General features: G+C 39.4%; 1 protein-coding gene across 3 annotated transcripts in view; it reads left to right on the plus strand.

The window, feature by feature from the left end:
• SMG1 (SMG1 nonsense mediated mRNA decay associated PI3K related kinase) overlaps nt 1-18,449 on the plus strand; it is a 112,942-nt gene that overhangs the window by 59,142 nt on the left and 35,351 nt on the right. For all 3 annotated transcript variants that reach the window (XM_032144649.2, XM_058434243.1, XM_058434244.1), the window contains 13 exons: nt 994-1,148; nt 3,621-3,763; nt 3,914-4,115; nt 6,992-7,101; nt 8,065-8,212; nt 8,585-8,744; nt 9,484-9,604; nt 13,078-13,326; nt 14,171-14,455; nt 15,576-15,720; nt 15,833-15,971; nt 17,568-17,798; nt 17,908-18,085. In XM_032144649.2, the coding sequence (XP_032000540.1) occupies nt 994-1,148; nt 3,621-3,763; nt 3,914-4,115; nt 6,992-7,101; nt 8,065-8,212; nt 8,585-8,744; nt 9,484-9,604; nt 13,078-13,326; nt 14,171-14,455; nt 15,576-15,720; nt 15,833-15,971; nt 17,568-17,798; nt 17,908-18,085 (2,266 nt within the window). The remainder of the gene's footprint in view (nt 1-993; nt 1,149-3,620; nt 3,764-3,913; nt 4,116-6,991; nt 7,102-8,064; nt 8,213-8,584; nt 8,745-9,483; nt 9,605-13,077; nt 13,327-14,170; nt 14,456-15,575; nt 15,721-15,832; nt 15,972-17,567; nt 17,799-17,907; nt 18,086-18,449) is intronic.

Here is an 18,449-nt window from a genome sequence, read left to right on the forward strand (position 1 = left end):
AAGGTTTTGATCCTGTATTTTGTAAAAGCAACAACTGCCAGAGTTACCTATTTTATTCGTGTTAAAACAATGTTAGAAGTTAAAATAATGTTCATGTTTTTGTTCATGTTAAAACAATATTCATGTTAGAACACGTTAAAACTATATTTCTTATGTGCAAAGTTTAGAACTTTAAAGGTAATTCTGAAAATTTGTTATTTATTAATGGGATAATTTTATTTTTTATTTTATTTTATTTTTTTTGAGACACAGTTTCACTCTGTCGCCCAGGCTGGAGTGCAGTTGTGCGATCTTGGCTCACTGTAACCTCCGCCTCTCGGGTTCAAGCCTCTTCTTGCCTCAGTCCCTGGGATTACAGGCACCCGCCACCATACCCGGCTAAGTTTTGTATTTTTGGTAGAGACAGGGTTTCACCATGTTGGCCAGGCTAGTCTCGAACTCCTGACCACAAGTGATCCGCCCACCTCGGCCTTCCAAAGTGCTGGGATTACAGGCATAAGCCACCGCACCTGGCCAGGAGAAATTGTTTTTATAACGTATGACAAATACTTGAGTAATTCCTGGCTCGAAAGTGGGCTCACAATAAATAACTGGAATCCAAAAATAACAAAATGTTTAGCAATTCAGGTAATGTCAAGCAGTATTCAAACACATGAAGTTAATCATTCTTTAATTCCTGTTTATTTATATTTAATTTTTGCTTTCTTTTTACGCCATGTTTTATTCCTACAGAGGTCACAGGTTAAATGTTTGGGTAACTTTGGAGTTGGGGTACAAACATCCATGTGCTGCTAAGGTTCTGTTAGTCACCCTTTGTGGCTATTTTATATGTAACATTTTCAAGAATTCTGAGCTAAATAAGGTAAAAATTGTGAAAATAATTGTTAAATACATTTGGCTTTAAGCAGGCACAGACTGTGATCAGCTGTAAATTTTATAGGGATTTATGTTTTAATGGTATTAGGTGACTAATTTTTCTGAATGTGTTTTCAGGGGAATGAATTGGAAGTAACGATTATGATGGTGGTAGAAGCACTATGTGAACTTCATTGTCCTGAAGCTATACAGGGAATTGCTGTCTGGTCATCGTCTATTGTTGGAAAAAATCTTCTGTGGATTAACTCAGTGGCCCAACAGGCTGAAGGGAGGTAGGTTGGAGGGAAGGAAATGGGTGATAGAATTACTTTATGTTTAAATTCTTTGTATTACTCACTGACATTGTAGCCAAATCTTAAAACAGCTTTGCTTTCAGCATTGAAGCTTGCTATAAATCACTTCACCAGGAGGCATCTTCAGTTTGTTCTTTAGTTAGCAGCAATACTTGAGTGCCTTTCTTACTTAAGAATTAGTGACAAATCACACTGTAAAACAAGACCTGTCAGTTGTTTTATAAATGCTTTTGAACTTGATCCCTAGTTGAGCTCCTTCCCCCTCAGAGTCTGATACAAATTACCCCTTATTGTCAGAGTATTTGCTCATTAGTCCTGTGAACTCTACATTCAGACTCATTGCTTCCTCCAGGTGGAGGAGCTTGTACCATAATATTCTGTGTCCATTTATGTTAGTTTAATGAAATCTTGCGAATTTAGGAAAATAAAAGAACTGCTCCTACTTCCATATTTTTGTAGTAACTTCTGGTGTGTGTCCTCTTGTGGTTCCATACTTCCATATCCATATGCTTTGTGATTCTTTTTTCTTTCATGTCGTTTTCTCCACTCTTCACCAAAACAGCAGTGTAGATAGGCACATGGTTTTATGATCTGTTTTTCCCACTCAATATTTAAAAAAGAAATTTGCCATGTTAGGCTGGGTTCGGTGGCTTACATCTGTATTCCCAGCACTTTGGGAGGCCGACGCAGGTGGATCACCTGAGGTCAGGAGTTTGAGACTAGCCTAACATGGTGAAACCCCGTCTCTACTAAAAATATAAAAAATATTAGCGGAGTGTGGTGGCACATGCCTGTAATCCCAGCTACTTGGGAGGCTGAGGGAGGAGGATCGGTTGAACCTGGGAGGCAGAGGTTGCTGTGAGCCCAGGTTGTGCCACTGCCCTCCAGCCTGGGCAACAGGAGCGAAACTCTGTCTCAAAAAAAAAAATTGCCATGTTAAATATTCTACAGTGTTATTTTTAATGAAGATTTGTATTTATGAGTGTATCATAATTTAATATTTCTTACTGTTGGGCATTAAGGTTGTTTCTGATATGTTTTTACCAAATGTACCATAGCACTTAATATCTTTCCTTATATTTCTGATTACTTTCTTGGAATCCATTCTCATAAACTGATTTACTAGAAGAAAGGCTGCCAAACCATAAGTCTTATGATATATTCTATTGCTAAGTTACTTTACGGAGAAAGATGGCTGCAGTTTACACCCTTAATAATAGAGTACCCCCTTCCCTTCATCTTTGTGGATACTGAGAGTCACTGAGAAACAAGAATGCTGCCACCACCATCAGCGAAAATAGTTATTGTACTTTACATTTCTATATTTATTAATGACTAATAGTAGAAGTTGCCCCATATAGTGACCTTTTGTGATTTTTTAAAACATGGATCATGTCTTCATGGCCTCAATTTTTCCTGTGTTAATCTGTGAAATTTTATTAAATACTAAGGTTGTTGATGCTATCCAGTTTCTTGATTTATAATTTGTTTTTAATGTTTAATGTTGTATTTCAGCATTATGCATCTAGATTTGTTACTTGTGCATCTTTTCTTGCATTTTATCCTTCTACAAAGCCTTTCCACACACTGACATCAGTTACTTATCAATATTTTCCACTAGTTCTTTTATACTTACATTTTTTTTAAACATTTAATCACTTTTAAATTTAGTTTCATAGTTGTGAGGAAGACATCAAACTTCCCCCCACCATAGTCAACTCACTGTTTTAGCTCAGTTTATTCTTGCACCATTTTTCGTGGGAGGGGGGAAATGAGATATGTGTGTTTAAAATAAGACTCCTTTGGGGCTGGGTGCGGTGGCTTACGCTTGAAATCCCAGTACTTGGGGAGACTGAGGTGAGCGGATCACTTGAGCCCAGGCGTTTGAGACCACCCTGGCCAACATAGCAAAACCTTGTTTTAGCCGGGTGTGGTGGTGGGTCCCTATAGTCCCAGCTACTTGGGAGGCTGAGGTTGGAGGATTGCATGAGCGTGGGAGGGCAGGGCTGCAGCGAGCCATGATCATGCCACTGCCCTCCAGCCTGGGTGACAATAAGACTCTGTCTCAAAAAATAAGTAAGTAAGTAAAGGCCAGGCGTGGTGGCTCATGCCTGTAATCCCAGCACTTTGGGAGGCTGAGGCAGGCGGATTACCTGATCACTCCTGAGGTCAGGAGTTCAAGACCAGCCTGGCCAACATGGTGAAACCCTGTCTCTACTAAAAATACAAAAAAATTAGCCGGGCATGGTGGCGAGCACCTGTAGTCCCAGCTACTCAGGAGGCTGAGGCAGGAGAATCGCTTGTACCCAGGAGGCAGAGGTTGCATTGAGCTGAGATAGTGCCATTGCACTCCAGCCTGGGCAAGAAGAGCAAAACTTCGTCTCAAAAAAAAAAAAAAAAAAAAGTAAGTAAGTAGATAAATAAATAAGACTGCTTCAATTTGCTTTTCAGGTTTGAAAAGGCCTCTGTGGAGTATCAGGAACACCTGTGTGCCATGACAGGTGTTGATTGCTGCATCTCCAGCTTTGACAAATCGGTGCTCACCTTAGCCAATGCTGGGCGTAACAGTGCCAGCCCGAAACATTCTCTGAATGGTGAGCATTCAGTATTTTTAAATAAAGCAAAAGTTATAGTAATATATTTCGTACTGATGATCTTATTTTATGTTTTTAGGTTTCTGTGCTCTTTGAAATATTTCTAATTAATCTGAATCTCTCTCTTCTTATTTTATAAAATACTTTCAGGTGAATCCAGAAAAACTGTGCTGTCCAAACCAACTGACTCTTCCCCTGAGGTTATAAATTATTTAGGAAATAAAGCATGTGAGTGCTACATCTCAATTGCGGATTGGGCTGCTGTGCAGGAATGGCAGAATGCTATCCATGACTTGAAAAAGAGTACCAGTAGCACTTCCCTCAACCTGAAAGCTGACTTCAACTATATAAAGTAAGGCTTTCTTTTTCCAGTTATAAAACAAATTTCCAATAACTATTATGATTTTCCTATGGCAAAAAAATATTAAAATTGATCATTTGTAGTAATACAAAATGGTTATATTTCTAACTTACTGCCATTATGAAAATGACGACAGGAAACTGACCTCAGAGGTGAGGGAAGGTATTTGTATAATGGGAAAACACTGCTGAGATAGTCATTTGGTATTAATTTCCAGAACCTGTCATTCTAAAATCTTAATACAGTTTGAAGATTATGCCAGAGTGAATATAAAGAAAAATTTGTACTGCTTTAGAAAGAATCACATTTATCACATTTGATGGCTTTGTTTCTAAATGAGGTCTGAATATATCAAAAACATTTATTCTAATGAGGACAGAGTTTGTGAACATCTGTAAATTAAACTTTCTTCTCATTTCTCTGTGCTTTTATTCTGTAATTCAAAACTGAGCACTCACTCTGTTGCAGACACTTGGCTGGGAAGATAAAGGTCATTAGACTTTGTCTGATACCCTTGCCTTCTACTGCTAAATGGGTTAATGTGTAATTGCTTCACTGAGCTTGTACTATGACCCAGGGAGCACATAAAACAGACACAAATTCCAACCTTTTAAAGCAAAGATTAGATAAAGAATAATGATAGAAGGATTAATTGGACCTCACTCACCTTTTCTGTGCCGTAAGGAAAGCAGTTAGGTAAAGCTGACCTTCTTGGGAGGGAAGACACAAGGTCAAGGCATGCCCATCAGGATGCCCTTTGGTCCTAGACCTGATGTGAGAATGATGGGCTTGGAGTGTTCTGGAAATAGCTGGGAGGCCTGTGTGTTTAGAAGCGCCTTAAACAGTAGGATATAAGGGCAGAGAAGTAGCTGGGAACTGAGAAAAGAACTTTGGCTGTTATTCTAGTAAGACTGAAAGTTTCAGGTGGGATTTGAACTGTTGTGATCTAACTTGGTGGTTCATTCTGCAATGGTGAAGAGACTAGAGGTGGGGGGCAAGTATGGAAGCATGGAGACCATTAATTTGTGGGGGCAATGGTACAGGGAAGAGAAACAATGCTATTAACTGGAGTAGAAGCACACAGAGAACAAGCCATGTTTTAAGATTTCTAATGAAATGTGCAGATGAGATTGTTGGGTAAGCTGTTAAGAACTGGGGTTGGAACTAAGGAGAAAGTCTAAGCTTGAGAGATTTGCAGATCATTAGTACACAGAAAAGGCCCTCTTTCCTTTTCAGTCTCTGTACTCTAGAGCCTTTATAAGCAACCAAACCAGAGAGAAGCCTCTGGAGAATAGTGAGTGAAGAGGAAGGAAGGCCTGGGTCAGAATCCTAGTTTAGCATTTTTGTGAAAGGGTAGAAGAGGAAGCCATTCAAAAAAATACCAGGACATTGAGGAGGGAAGTGTCCTAGATATAGGACGTCCAGATCGGAGTAGTCAGCCTTGTCAGATGCTCTAGGGATTATAAGGAAAAAGAGTTTTGTAGAGAGACAGAAGAAGCTAGATTGAATACTATTGAGTGGTAGAGACATTTGAAAATGAAAAGCTTGAGGTAAGTTATTTGGTCAGTGAGTTTTTCTTGAAGTCGAGGATAGGAAGCTGTTGCTGGAGGGAAACATGAGATGTTTATTTTAAATGTTGGAGAGATTATGTTCTTTTGGCCAAGGGGAAGGAGCCACTAGAAAGCAGAGGTTGAAGAAACAGGAGAAAGAACATTGATAGATTAACTGGCCCTCACCTTTTCTATGCCTCAAGGAAAGCAGTCAAAGTTGATATAGACAGAATTTCGGCAGTGTATGGTGGATTGGGGGTAGGGGTAGAGGAAATTAAAGCCTGTGTTTTTTTGTTTATTTGTTTGTTTTTCTGAGGACTGAGTCATTAGCTGAAAGCATAGGGCATTATAGAGCATAGTGAGGACTTGGGGAACCTGCCACAGGAGAGGACTTAGGACCTTTTAATGGCAGAAATGATGAATGTGTTGGCAGCAGTTCATCAGTGCCCAGTACTCAAGGGTCCTCCTGAGAAGCCGGTGGTTGCACTGATCTAGGTAGAATCAGGCACAGAATAAGTCAGGTGATGTGCCTTTCTAGCACTGGCCTCAGGCTGAGTTATAAGGGAAGTTACACAGCGAGAGGGACAGGCAAAGATGGAAAAGAGAGAATGAGAAACAGTGTCTTCTTCCTGGCTGGAGAGCCTGTGTCATGAAAATGGGGACAGGGTGAGGGATCTGAAAGGAGCAGCATAGAAGCTGGGAGGATGAGGCCTGTCTTCCTGGCATTGATGCTGCAGGACTACAGGAAAGAATTTCAGTGGTGTCATTATTTTTCATATAAGCAGATGAAAGAGAAGAATTCTTTGAAAAAAGAGAAATAGGTGAAAAAGGGAGAGACGGAGGGATGCCAGTAGTGAAAGAAGCCAGGACTGAGATACAAGATTGTGATGCTGGGAGAGTTGCAAGGGCTCATGCTGTAGGTGAGGAGTGAGGCTGCACAGGGAGCTCACCGGCAGCTTGGAGAGAACTGGGTGTCACAGTTGTCTTGCAGAGGTCTACTGTCAGTGTATTAGGCTCTGAAGAGAACAGGCTGCAACACACGAAAACAGGAAGGAGACATGGGCGAGTCAGCTCCACTGAAAGTCTGTAGCTGTGACTTTCTGGTTTGCCACTCCAATTTGAGTACTAATTAAATGGTAGTCACATCTTCAACATAAAAACCAAAATAATGGCATCCTCATGGAAGGAATTTTGTCAGAAAAATGCTGTGTACTTTGCTGTCTTCCTAGAATTTGTTCTGTTTTTGTTTTTGTTTGTTTTTTTAAATGGTTCCACAGGCTGCGTAGGAATACAAGCTAACCAATATTTTAATTACAGATCATTAAGCAGCTTTGAGTCTGGAAAATTTGTTGAATGTACCGAGCAATTAGAATTGTTACCAGGAGAAAATATCAATCTACTTGCTGGAGGATCAAAAGAAAAAATAGGTATTTGAGAAAATAGTTTTAAAGTTATTTTAATGGACAAGTTACACAAAATATATGGCTTAGTATATTTTACTGGAAAATCTGGAAGTTATTTTACTTTTTTGGGGGGGGCAGAATCCCATGTGAAGCAACAAATTTAGGGCTGCCCTATTTATGTTTGATTTGGGAAATGAAAAGCAGTTAAGTCAAATAAAAAAAACGGCCACCTTAATACTTTGAGATTTATCTAGCCATTTTGTTTGACAAAGGACAAAGTAGTGTTTCAGCTAAATATTTTTCTTGATTTTCATCTTGATGTGGCTCATTAAGTTCTTTATCACAAATGGAACACTTTATAAAATGTTATTAAAAAGTTTAATGAATATTCTGGATTGAGCAAGATTTGCTAATGCAGGTCTAGATTTGTCCCCTTAAATAGTAGATTGACTTACCGATTTTCTTTTTTGTTGAGACAGAGCCTCACTCTGTTGCCCAGGCTGGAGTGCAGTAGTGCGATCTCGGCTCACTGCAACCTCCGCCCTCTGAGTTCAAGCGATTCTCCTGCCTGAGCCTCCTGAGTAGCTGGGATTACAGGTGTCTGCCACTGTGCCCAGCTAATTTTTTGTATTTTTAGTAGAGACGGGGTTTCACCATCTTGGCCAGGCTGGTCTTGAACTCCTGACCTCGTGATCCACTCACCTTGGCCTCCCAAAGTGCTGGGATTACAGGCGTTAGCCACCACGCCTGGCCTCGACTTACTGATTTTTGAGCCTTTGAAGGCAACTGCTTTTTAGGGGTCTGAGGTACAGTAATTTTGTAGGAAGTATGATTTTTATATAGCTCTCAGTAATGCTTATAGTGTTTAACTACCTTAAATATGAAAGGAGCTGTTCATTGGTGATTAGTTTTTAATAATGCCAAACATAAATCAAAATTTATAATAAAAGCACATTAACTTAATGACATTTTATTTAACTTCCATAGACATGAAAAAACTGCTTCCTAACATGTTAAGTCCAGATCCAAGGGAACTTCAGAAATCCATTGAAGTTCAATTGTTAAGAAGTTCTGTTTGTTTGGCAACTGCTTTAAACCCGATAGAACAAGATCAGAAGTGGCAGTCTATAACTGAGTAAGTTTACTCTTAGGGAGGTAAATGTACATTGTGTATATCATGTGATAAACATACATGGGGTGAAGAGGGCTGGAAGGAGAGTTACTAGATTACTAAATACTAGTGCTAATAGCTTCTTTTTAGTTGTAGAAGTCATATGATATATGAATGCTGCTTGCCAACATAAATGGAGGTTGAAATGAAATAAAATGTAAAAATCCCCAAAAGCAAATGTCTTGACTTGCTAATATCATTTTATTATAGAGCAGGCCGCTCCTCTTACTTCCCCCTAACTTTGGATTTCAGTTTGATAGCATCTTATCAATTGCTTTATTCTTTGAGTGGTTATGAATTGTAATTTTCATTATTGACAGTAAATATTTTTTTCAGAAATGTGGTAAAGTACTTGAAGCAAACATCCCGCATCGCTATTGGACCCCTGAGACTTTCTACTTTAACAGTTTCACAGTCTTTGCCAGTTCTAAGTACCTTGCAGCTGTATTGCTCATCTGCTTTGGAGAACACAGTTTCTAACAGACTTTCAACAGAGGTCTGTATATTTTTACAAGCACATTCTTATGACTATTAATGGCCATTACTGTAGAACAAAGACCTTATTTTTTGAGTTTTTTGAAATAGGATTTGTAGTTGGGCAAACTAGTAAATCCAGAAATCTAACATGCTGTTTTCAGGCAGTCTTTCATTTGGGAAGTACAATGGGGCAGATGGAAGAACCTGAGATAATCTCAAGGATGGCAAATTGCTCAGTTTTTTTCTTCTATTTTTGGGGTGGGAGGTGGTGTATGTAAAGACAGTTCCTTTAGGCAGATTACGTAAATTTTAGATTTGCTGCAACCAAAGATCTCTCCTCTTCATCCCAAATGGGGTAAAGTTCAACCAGAGATGGGAGCTTCTGAATGAATGATGATCTTCAAGAACTTCATTATAAAGCATTAGTTGTAATGTTTTTCTGCAGTTTAGCAGTCTGCTTTATAGTAAATGTGCTGTGACTTTTTTTTTGTAATGTGCTTTATTAAGTATATTGATAAATTAGACTTAATATTCTGAAGAAAATTTCCCTTCAAAACAAAAGGCTTTCTGTTACTGTGTGCTTGCCTCTTGTGAGTAGAAGATAAATGATGTAAGGGTATAGTGTAATAGATAAAACTACTGTAATCAATCTGAAGTAGCCAAACTATATTGCAGTCTTGGACTTAAGACTTGCTATATATCTGCAAACATATCAAGAGCCTGTTTTATGTTAAGTAATTTTGGTTTTTCTCTGGCAGGACTGTCTTATTCCACTCTTCAGTGAAGCTTTACGTTCATGTAAACAGCATGACGTGAGGCCATGGATGCAGGCATTAAGGTATACTATGTACCAGAATCAGTTGTTGGAGAAAATCAAAGGTAAGTGTTTTTTTTTTTTTTAAGAGAAAATTAAAGGTGTTTTTTTAAATTTTGCATTATTGAGGTTTATATTACACATTCTAAGTGTATGGTTTGATGAGTTCTAACATGTCTTCACTTGTGTGACCACCAATACGATCAAGATACAGAACACTGTCTTACCCCAGAAGGTTCCCTTGGGATCATCTCTTCATTTGCCCCTGTCAGCAGTTACTGATTTGCTTTCTGTCACTATAGATTAGACTTGTCTTTACTAAAGTTTCGTGTACGTGAAATCATAACATGTTCTCTTGTGTTTGGCTTCTCTTGCTCATCATGATATTTTTAAGGTTTACCCATATTGCATGTATCAGGAATACAATCCTTTTTATTATTGAGTAATATTCTTTTGTATGTATATACCACAGTTTATTTCTCCCTTCATCCTTTGATAGATTTTGGGGTTTTTTCACATTGTACTATTCAGTATAAACCTGCTCTCAACATTCATGTGCAAGTCTTTAAATGGATGTATATTTGTGTTTCTCTGGAGTGAATGTGCCTTGTTGGGTCACGTGGCTTAACTTAAAAAAATTTTAATCACTGTGGTGCATATGTAGTGATTATTAGTGATTATCTTACAATTTTATTTACATTTTCTTGATGATTAATGATGTTGAGTGTATTTCATTTGTATTTTAGTTTGCAAATGTTTGTTCAAATTCTTCACCCATTTTTAATGAAGACATAAGACTTATTTTTGTGTTCTGAACATAAGTTCCTTGTCACATAAAATGTACTATGAATGTTGAGTTTTAAATACTCCAAATGAATGGCTGGAGAATTACTATTTGTATAAATATTTATATGTCAAAGGGATGCTAACAGTTTATTGCTCTAAAATAGAAAAGTTGCCAGAATGCTGTGGAGTTTTAGTGGAAAACATGATGGCTGGTGTTACTGAGTAAATTTGAGTGTTAAATGTCAATGTAAGCTAACAGCCAAGATAGGGAGAGGGAGTTGTACTGCAGGGTGGTTACTTGCAGCTGTGACTCAACTGGTCCTTCACTGCCAAACATACCTGGGGTTGGATCATTGGCCTGATGTTTGCAAATTGAGGAACCTTAGGGCAAATCAGTGAACTTCTGAACTGCTTTCCTTTTCAGTTATATGGGGATTTCCCCATTTTTGAGATACTTGTAAGGATTATATGAGATGAAGAGATGAGACAAGATATATAAAAGTCCTAGCACAGAGCGTGTCATATAATAGGGCTTCACAAGTACCCTTATCTCCTTTCCAGTCCTCTTTTTTTTTTTTTTTTTTTTTTTGGAGACCATCTTACTCTGTTGCCCAGGCTGGAGTGCAGTGGCACGATCTTGGCTCACTACAGCCTCTGCCTCCTGGGTTCAGGTGATTCTTATGCCTCAGTCTCCGGAGTAGCTGGGATTACAGGTGTGAGCCACCACTGCCCAACCAGTCCTTTTTTTATATCACGTAAGTTTTTAAATTGAGAAGAAAAGTCAGTAACCAGCAGTTATATTTAGAGACAGAACTCTATTCCTCTTCATTTTTATTTCTTTATTCAGGAAGTATTGATCAAATGTGCTTTGTACCAGGTACTGTGCTCTACGTTGGGATATAATGGTGATCAAGGAGATTGTAGATTCTGGCAGGGAAAACTGACATCAAACACGGCGACCCGACATAGCGAGACCCTGTCTCTACTAGAAGAATTTAAAAAATCACCCAGGTGTGGGCCGGGCGCGGTGGCTCACGCCTGTAATCCCAGCACTTTGAGAGGCTGAGGCGGGTGGATCACGAGGTCAGGAGATTGAGACCATCCTGGATAACACGGTGAAACCCCATCTCTACTAAAAATACAAAAAAATCAGCTGGGCGTTGGGGCGGGCGCCTGTAGTCCCACCTACTCGGGAGGCTGAGGCAGGAGAAGGGCATGAACCCGGGAGGCGGATCTTGCAGTGAGCCAAGATCACGCCACTGCACTCCAGCCTGGGTGACAGAGCCAGACTCCATCTCAAAAAGAAAAAAATATCACCTGGGTGTAGTGGCATGTGCCTGTAGTCCCAGCTGCTTAGGAGGCTGAGGTGGGCGGATAGCATGAGCCTGGGAAATGAAGCCTGCAGCAAGCTATGATCATGCCACTGCACTCCAGCCTGGGTGACAGAGTGACACCCTGTCTTAAAAAAACAAACCCACAACAAGGAATAGCAAATAACGAGGGCACTGATTTAATCCTAGGAATCAGAAAAAGACTTGTGGGGAAGTAACATTTAAGCTAAGAGTTAAGGAAGATAAAGATGAGGAAGAAGGCAGGCTGACTTGGTTAGAAAAAACATGTGTGCAGGCCGAGAAAATAATGATTCTTAGATGACGCAGTTCACCTAAGAGAGAGTAGGAAGAGATGGAGCGCTGGATGAGATTGAGATTGGAATCGAATGCTGGAAGGCATCGGTAACAAGCCGAATTCAGGAGTTTGGGATTTGTCAGAATGGCAGTGAGAAGTTATCAGAGGCTTTTAAGCAGGGAAGTTAAATGTTCAGATTTACCCTTCGCGTAATATCACTTCAGTTGCAAGTTGGAAAATGGATTAGAAGAGTATAAGAATGGGGGCAAAGGGACCTAAGTTATGCTGAAGTCTCTGCTAAAGAGGGTAACTAGGGTGGCAGCAGGGAAAGGAAAAAGCAAATGGGCCATGAGGGTTGAAAGTAAAGTCTGTGATGGTGGCCAAGTACTTTCACAGGCAGCCGGCTGATCCTGTGCCCTTCCTTGACAAGGGGAAAATGGAAAAAGGGAGTAAAAGATTTGGAGGGTGGTGGAAAATGAACTCCATTTGGCCTGACTGACATTAGTGGAAGCACTCTTGAAATAAATAGAGTGTAGATGACCAGTTGGCAGGTGGGATTCAGATATCAGGTCTGGGTGAAAATTCAGCGGTTGTCAGCATTTCTGTGGTAATTGAAGACGCAGGAAGAGATGATGATGTCCAGGGAGAGTATGCAGTGGGAAAAGTAGAGAGCCTAGGACTGAGTCCAAGGAGCACCGGTGTTTAATGGATGAGTGATGGAAGAGAAACAGACTGAGGATTCTTCAGCAAGGTAGGAAGAAAACCAAGAGAATGGTTGAAGGGCAGAGAGTACTTACAGAAGAAGTGTGGGGGGATGGTTTAGCCTTCCCTGCTTCCTTTCTTCGCCTACCCATTGGCCCAGGCTTTTTGCCAAAGATTCAGAAACTAAAAAGAAATTTCTTGAAATGAATGACTTGACTTTACTTCATTGTATACATTTAATTTAGCAAAACCTGTTCATTGTATCTCAAGCACTGTGCTAGCTGCTAGGGATTTGAGGATGAGTTATCTTTGTTTCAGGAGGTGGTGCAGAAGAGGACTAGTTGGGGAATAATTTTTTGGCCATGTTTCCATGCAGTCTGGTTTAGACAAATTAGGGACTAATAAAACGTTTTCCTCTCTTCAGAACAAACAGTCCCAATTAGAAGCCATCTCATGGAATTAGGTCTAACAGCAGCAAAATTTGCTAGAAAACGAGGGAATGTGTCCCTTGCAACAAGACTGCTGGCACAGTGCAGTGAAGTTCAGCTGGGAAAGACCACCACTGCACAGGATTTAGTCCAACATTTTAAGAAACTATCAACCCAAGGTCAAGTGGATGAAAAATGGGGGCCCGAACTTGATATTGAAAAAACCAAGTTGCTATATACAGCAGGTTAGTAAAATTAATTATGGTTAATACATGAGTGTAATAAAAATCATGTATATGAATGTTACTGTGTATGTATGGTATAAGGTGGTAATAGGAAAGTTGATCATCTCCAGCTGTTGCAGAACATTTGCATCCTGAATAATAAGTTGCTTATTACTGACTTACCTTTATAATTCTGTGCTTTTAAAAGAATTTTGTTGCAATGTATTAAAGTAAGAAGTATTTCCGGAGATCATTGATCGCTGAATTTACTTGTTTTTTTTAACTTTATTATTTTGGGCCAGGTGCTCGTGCCTATAATCTGAGCACTTTGGGAGGCCAAGATGGGAGGATTGTTTGAGCTTAGGAGGAGTTTGACACCAGCCTGGGCAACAGAGTGAAACCTCAGCCAAACTGAAATTCAAAGAAATTAGGGGGGTGTGGTGGAACATGCCTTTGGTTCCGGCTCCTTGAGGGGCTGAGGCAGGAGAATTGCTTGAGCCTGGGAAGTTGAGGCTACAGTGAGCCCTGATTGTGCTACTGCACTCCAGCCTGGGAGACAGAGCAAAACCCTGTCTCAAAAAAAAAAAAAAAAAAAAAAAAGTTTAGTATTTTGGCTGGGCATAGTGGCTCATGCCTGCAATCTCAGCACTTTGGGAGGCTAAGACAGTAGGATTGCTTGAGCACAGGAGTTTGAAACCATCCTGGGCAACATGGTGAGGTCCTGTCTCTATTTTTTTTTTAAGTTGATTATTTTACACTGAAATAATGTCAGTCATTTGCATTTTTGTTTGTTTCCTAATCCAAGTGCCTCCCTCCATCATTTGCTTTTAAAGGTTCTAAGTTCTGACTTTGTGGTTTTCTGTAGGCCAGTCAACACATGCAATGGAAATGTTGAGTTCTTGTGCCATATCTTTCTGCAAGTCTGCGAAAGCTGAATATGCAGTTGCTAAGTCAATTCTGACACTGGCTAAATGGATCCAGGCAGAATGGAAAGAGATTTCAGGACAGCTGAAACAGGTTTACAGAGCTCAGCACCAACAGAACTTCACAGGTCTTTCTACTTTGTCTAAAAACATACTGACTTTAATAGAACTGCCATCTGTTAATACGATGGAAGAAGAGTATCCTCGGATCGAGAGTGAATCTACAGGTAGAGTTGCTTTATTAGCTTTAGAATACTAATTTTAGAAGCTATATTTTTTTCTGTTTTAAAGTTTATAATGTTATGCTGGCTATAATTTTCCATAAAAAGTATATCTGTGGAAATTGAGTTTATTTTATTGTCGGGAAATAACTAAAACATATTTAGGATCGAATGCCATTTTGGAAGTCACTGAACTCTGCCCCCAGGCTGTTTGCTTTTATGGACTTAGATGTTTTTGCTGGCAATAAGATCCTGCCCCTCATATAAAAAAATTTCACCTCACAATAGAAGGAGCAACAAAGATTTAAAATAGTTACCTTTGTTCCTATTGATTGGTGGAACACAGAAACTATATAAAGATTCAAGTTTCCCATTCTGATGCTAGTGCTAGTAACAGAAAGATACCTTACAGATAGGGTAGTTGATTCTGTGCATGTTTGAGTGCCTGTTGTGGAAGGCACAATTCCCCTGTTTTTAAAATTAGAGAGAAAATTTGGGAGATGATTTTCTTTGCTGAAACATGAGAATATACCTTAATTTTGTTGTTCTGAAGCCTAAGAGTTTAATTACTTACGTTGGTGTTAATTTTGATAGAGTCTTGATATTCATAAAGGATATGTCTTGTTGTCATTATAAATCTTCATCTTGCCAGATGCACTATAGCAGGCAGTGTCTTCACCTCTAACAAGGGAATAAAGATGTTTGCTTCATGAGTCTGTATGAATGAAACAGTATACTCATCACCTATTTATTATTTTTGCCAGAATGATTAAAGTGAATCTGATCATGAGGAAATAGCCAGTCAGATTCATAATGCAAGACATTCTACAGCACAGCTGACACCTGACTGTTTACAATGTTCAGTGTCATGAAAGACATTGATGTCTTCCACAGGAGATAATACAATCTTACTTGGGAAGCTAATGAATTCATTTCAACATATCAACCTTTTAGAGAACATAATTCATATTTGTGCCTTATCAAGTTATGTACAGTAATATTATGGAACTTTTTATTGCTTGCAGATAAAAACCTAAAATGCTAATGGGAATGTCATTAGGAATTATGAATGTAACATTGTTGGGTTCTTTTATTATAATTTTTTTTTTTTTGTCCATTTTGGCAGTGCATATTGGAGTTGGAGAACCTGACTTCATTTTGGGACAGTTGTATCACCTATCTTCAGTACAGGCACCTGAAGTAGCCAAATCTTGGGCAGCGTTGGCCAGCTGGGCTTATAGGTGGGGCAGAAAGGTGGTTGACAATGCCAGGTATGTTTAAATGTGTAGTTTATTTATGCATTGCATAAATAGATATTTAAATGTCTGCTGATATGGTAAAGTTTGGGTAGCTGAAATACTGATGACTTGTCTATTTTTATAGTCAGGGAGAAGGTGTTCGTCTGCTGCCTAGAGAAAAATCTGAAGTTCAGAATCTGCTTCCAGACACTATAACTGAGGAAGAGAAAGAGAGAATATATGGTATTCTTGGACAGGCTGTGTGTCGGCCAGCCGGGATTCAGGCAAGGAAAACTTGGTGCTTGGGGCATGATGGCTACTCCAAATCATTGATTTTGAGAAAATTGATCACATATATTTGATAAAATATTGAATGGGGCTTACCAATTGTTGTTGTAAATAAAAACTTCTGCATTTTAAGATGAAAGTGAGTTATATTTTTCTAAGAAGAATATATTTCTTTTGAGAAAATAAGGCATTTCCTTAGAGTCCTGTTAAAAATAGGCGAATTTGGCTTGGCATGGTGGCTCACACCTGTAATCCCAGCACTTTGGGAGGCTGAGGTGGGTGAATCACTTGAGGCCAGGAGTTTGAGACCAGCCTGGCCAACATGGCGAAACCCATCTCTACTAAAAATACAAAAATTAGCAGGGTGTGGTAGTGCATGCCTGTAATGCCAGCTACTCGGGAGGCTGAGGCAGGAGAAGCACTTGAAGGTTGCAGTGAGATCACACTACTGCACTCCAGCCTGGGTGACAGAGTGAGACTGTCTCAAAAGAAAAAAAAAGTTAATAAGTGAAGTTCATTTTAGGTAAATTTAATTTATTTTTTAATTACTCTTATCAGAAATTGTAAGTTCTTAATCCTTGGTTGTGAGTTTTTAACATATGCCAGTGCACGAAACTTACTCCCAGATATTCTGAATGAGACGTGTGTGTGTGTGTGTGTGTGTGTGTGTGTCTTTAAACTTACTAGGTGATGCTAATGTGCAGCCAGTGTTGAAAATGGACTAGATGATCTGTGTAATTCACACTCTCTCCCCTCAGAGTTCCGTCAATTCTAGAATGCCAAAGCAATATATTATTTAGTTGCAGTCCTCAAAGGCATGGATTTTACTTGCCAAGCTAAGCTATATCGATCAGTTCTTGCTGTAAACAGCAGCGTATCTAAGTCTCTGCCTAAGCTGGTGTCTGATACAAGCACAGTACTGTGAAGAGAATGAGGTTTAATATATGTATTCTGTGTACATTCAGCTTCAAACTTTTGAGCAGATTGTGCTTATTTTTTTGCAGGCATAGGCTGGGTGCAGTGGCTCACACCTGTAATTCCAGCACTTTGAGAGGCTGAGGCAGGCGGATCACCTGAGGTCAGGAGTTTGAGGCAAGCCTGGCCAGCATGGTGAAACCCTGTCTCTTCTAAAAACACAAAAAAACAGCAGGACGTGGTAGTGGGCACCTGTAATCTCAGCTACTTAGGAGGCTGAGGCATGAGAATCGCTGGAACCTGGGAGGCAGAGAGGTTGCAGTGAGCCATGATTGTGTCATTGCACTCCAGCCTGGGTGAGAGTGAGACTTTGTCACAAGGAAAAAAAAAAATTTCTGCAGGCAGAATACCGTATTGTAACTTGGAAGCATTTAAAGTACAACGAAACCCCAGAAAAGTCTAATCTTTGCTCAGTGCTTATATTTTTCTTCACTGGCTTCATATTAGTAAATATAAAGAGAAGCATACTGACATTGACTTAGTGTGTATAACACTAAATGTGGGATAATTTTATCTTTTATATATGAAAAGAATGTTTTTATGATAGTCAAATTACATACCTTTTTCCCTTTTCAGTTTGTATTTAAAATAGCATTTTGCGCACAATTTTTCTTCAGGATGAAGATATAACGCTTCAGATAACAGAGAGTGAAGATAATGAAGAAGATGACATGGTTGATGTTATCTGGCGTCAGTTGATATCAAGCTGCCCATGGCTTTCAGAACTTGATGAAAGTGCAACTGAAGGAGTTATTAAAGTGTGGAGGAAAGTTGTAGATAGAATATTCAGCCTGTACAAACTCTCTTGCAGTGCATACTTTACTTTCCTTAAACTCAACGCTGGTCAAGTATGTAGCACAGTGTTCTAAGAAAATTTATTTGGAAACTTTTTCTTATTAAACAAAAGTAGTGTTCTGAGTTATTTTCTTATTTATTCCCCTCATCTTTCACTCTTAGATTCCTTTAGATGAGGATGACCCTAGGCTGCATTTAAGTCACAGAGTGGAACAGAGCACTGATGACATGATCGTGATGGCCACATTGCGCCTACTGCGGTTGCTTGTGAAGCATGCTGGTGAGCTTCGGCAGTATCTGGAGCATGGCTTGGAGACAACACCCACTGCACCGTGGAGAGGTGAGACCTGCATAAAATGTTTCAGGAAAAATTGTTTCTCACTAGGATATATTAAGATTTTAAAAAGTGGTTTCCTTGTGTTTATTATTTCAATGTGTAAAAAGAACAGCCAGATTGACTTCCTAGGACACCCTGCACTGCTTGTTACATCACTAGGACTTTTCCTCCCACCTTTCCAAGAAATGGGAAGCTGAAAGGCAGGAGCTTTTTATATACAAAATGAATTTTGGAGAGGGTGGTGAAAAATTTTCAAAAGGTTTTATATACCCTCTGTAAAAATTGTCTGTGTCTGCCTTGTTTGTAGGCATTCATGGAAGATACATTTCTCCATAACATTTTTGAGCTGCCCTGGCCTTTGATTACA

The sequence above is a fragment of the Hylobates moloch genome, unplaced genomic scaffold (assembly GCF_009828535.3).
Source record: "Hylobates moloch isolate HMO894 unplaced genomic scaffold, HMol_V3 SCAFFOLD_23, whole genome shotgun sequence".
NCBI lineage: Eukaryota > Metazoa > Chordata > Mammalia > Primates > Hylobatidae > Hylobates > Hylobates moloch.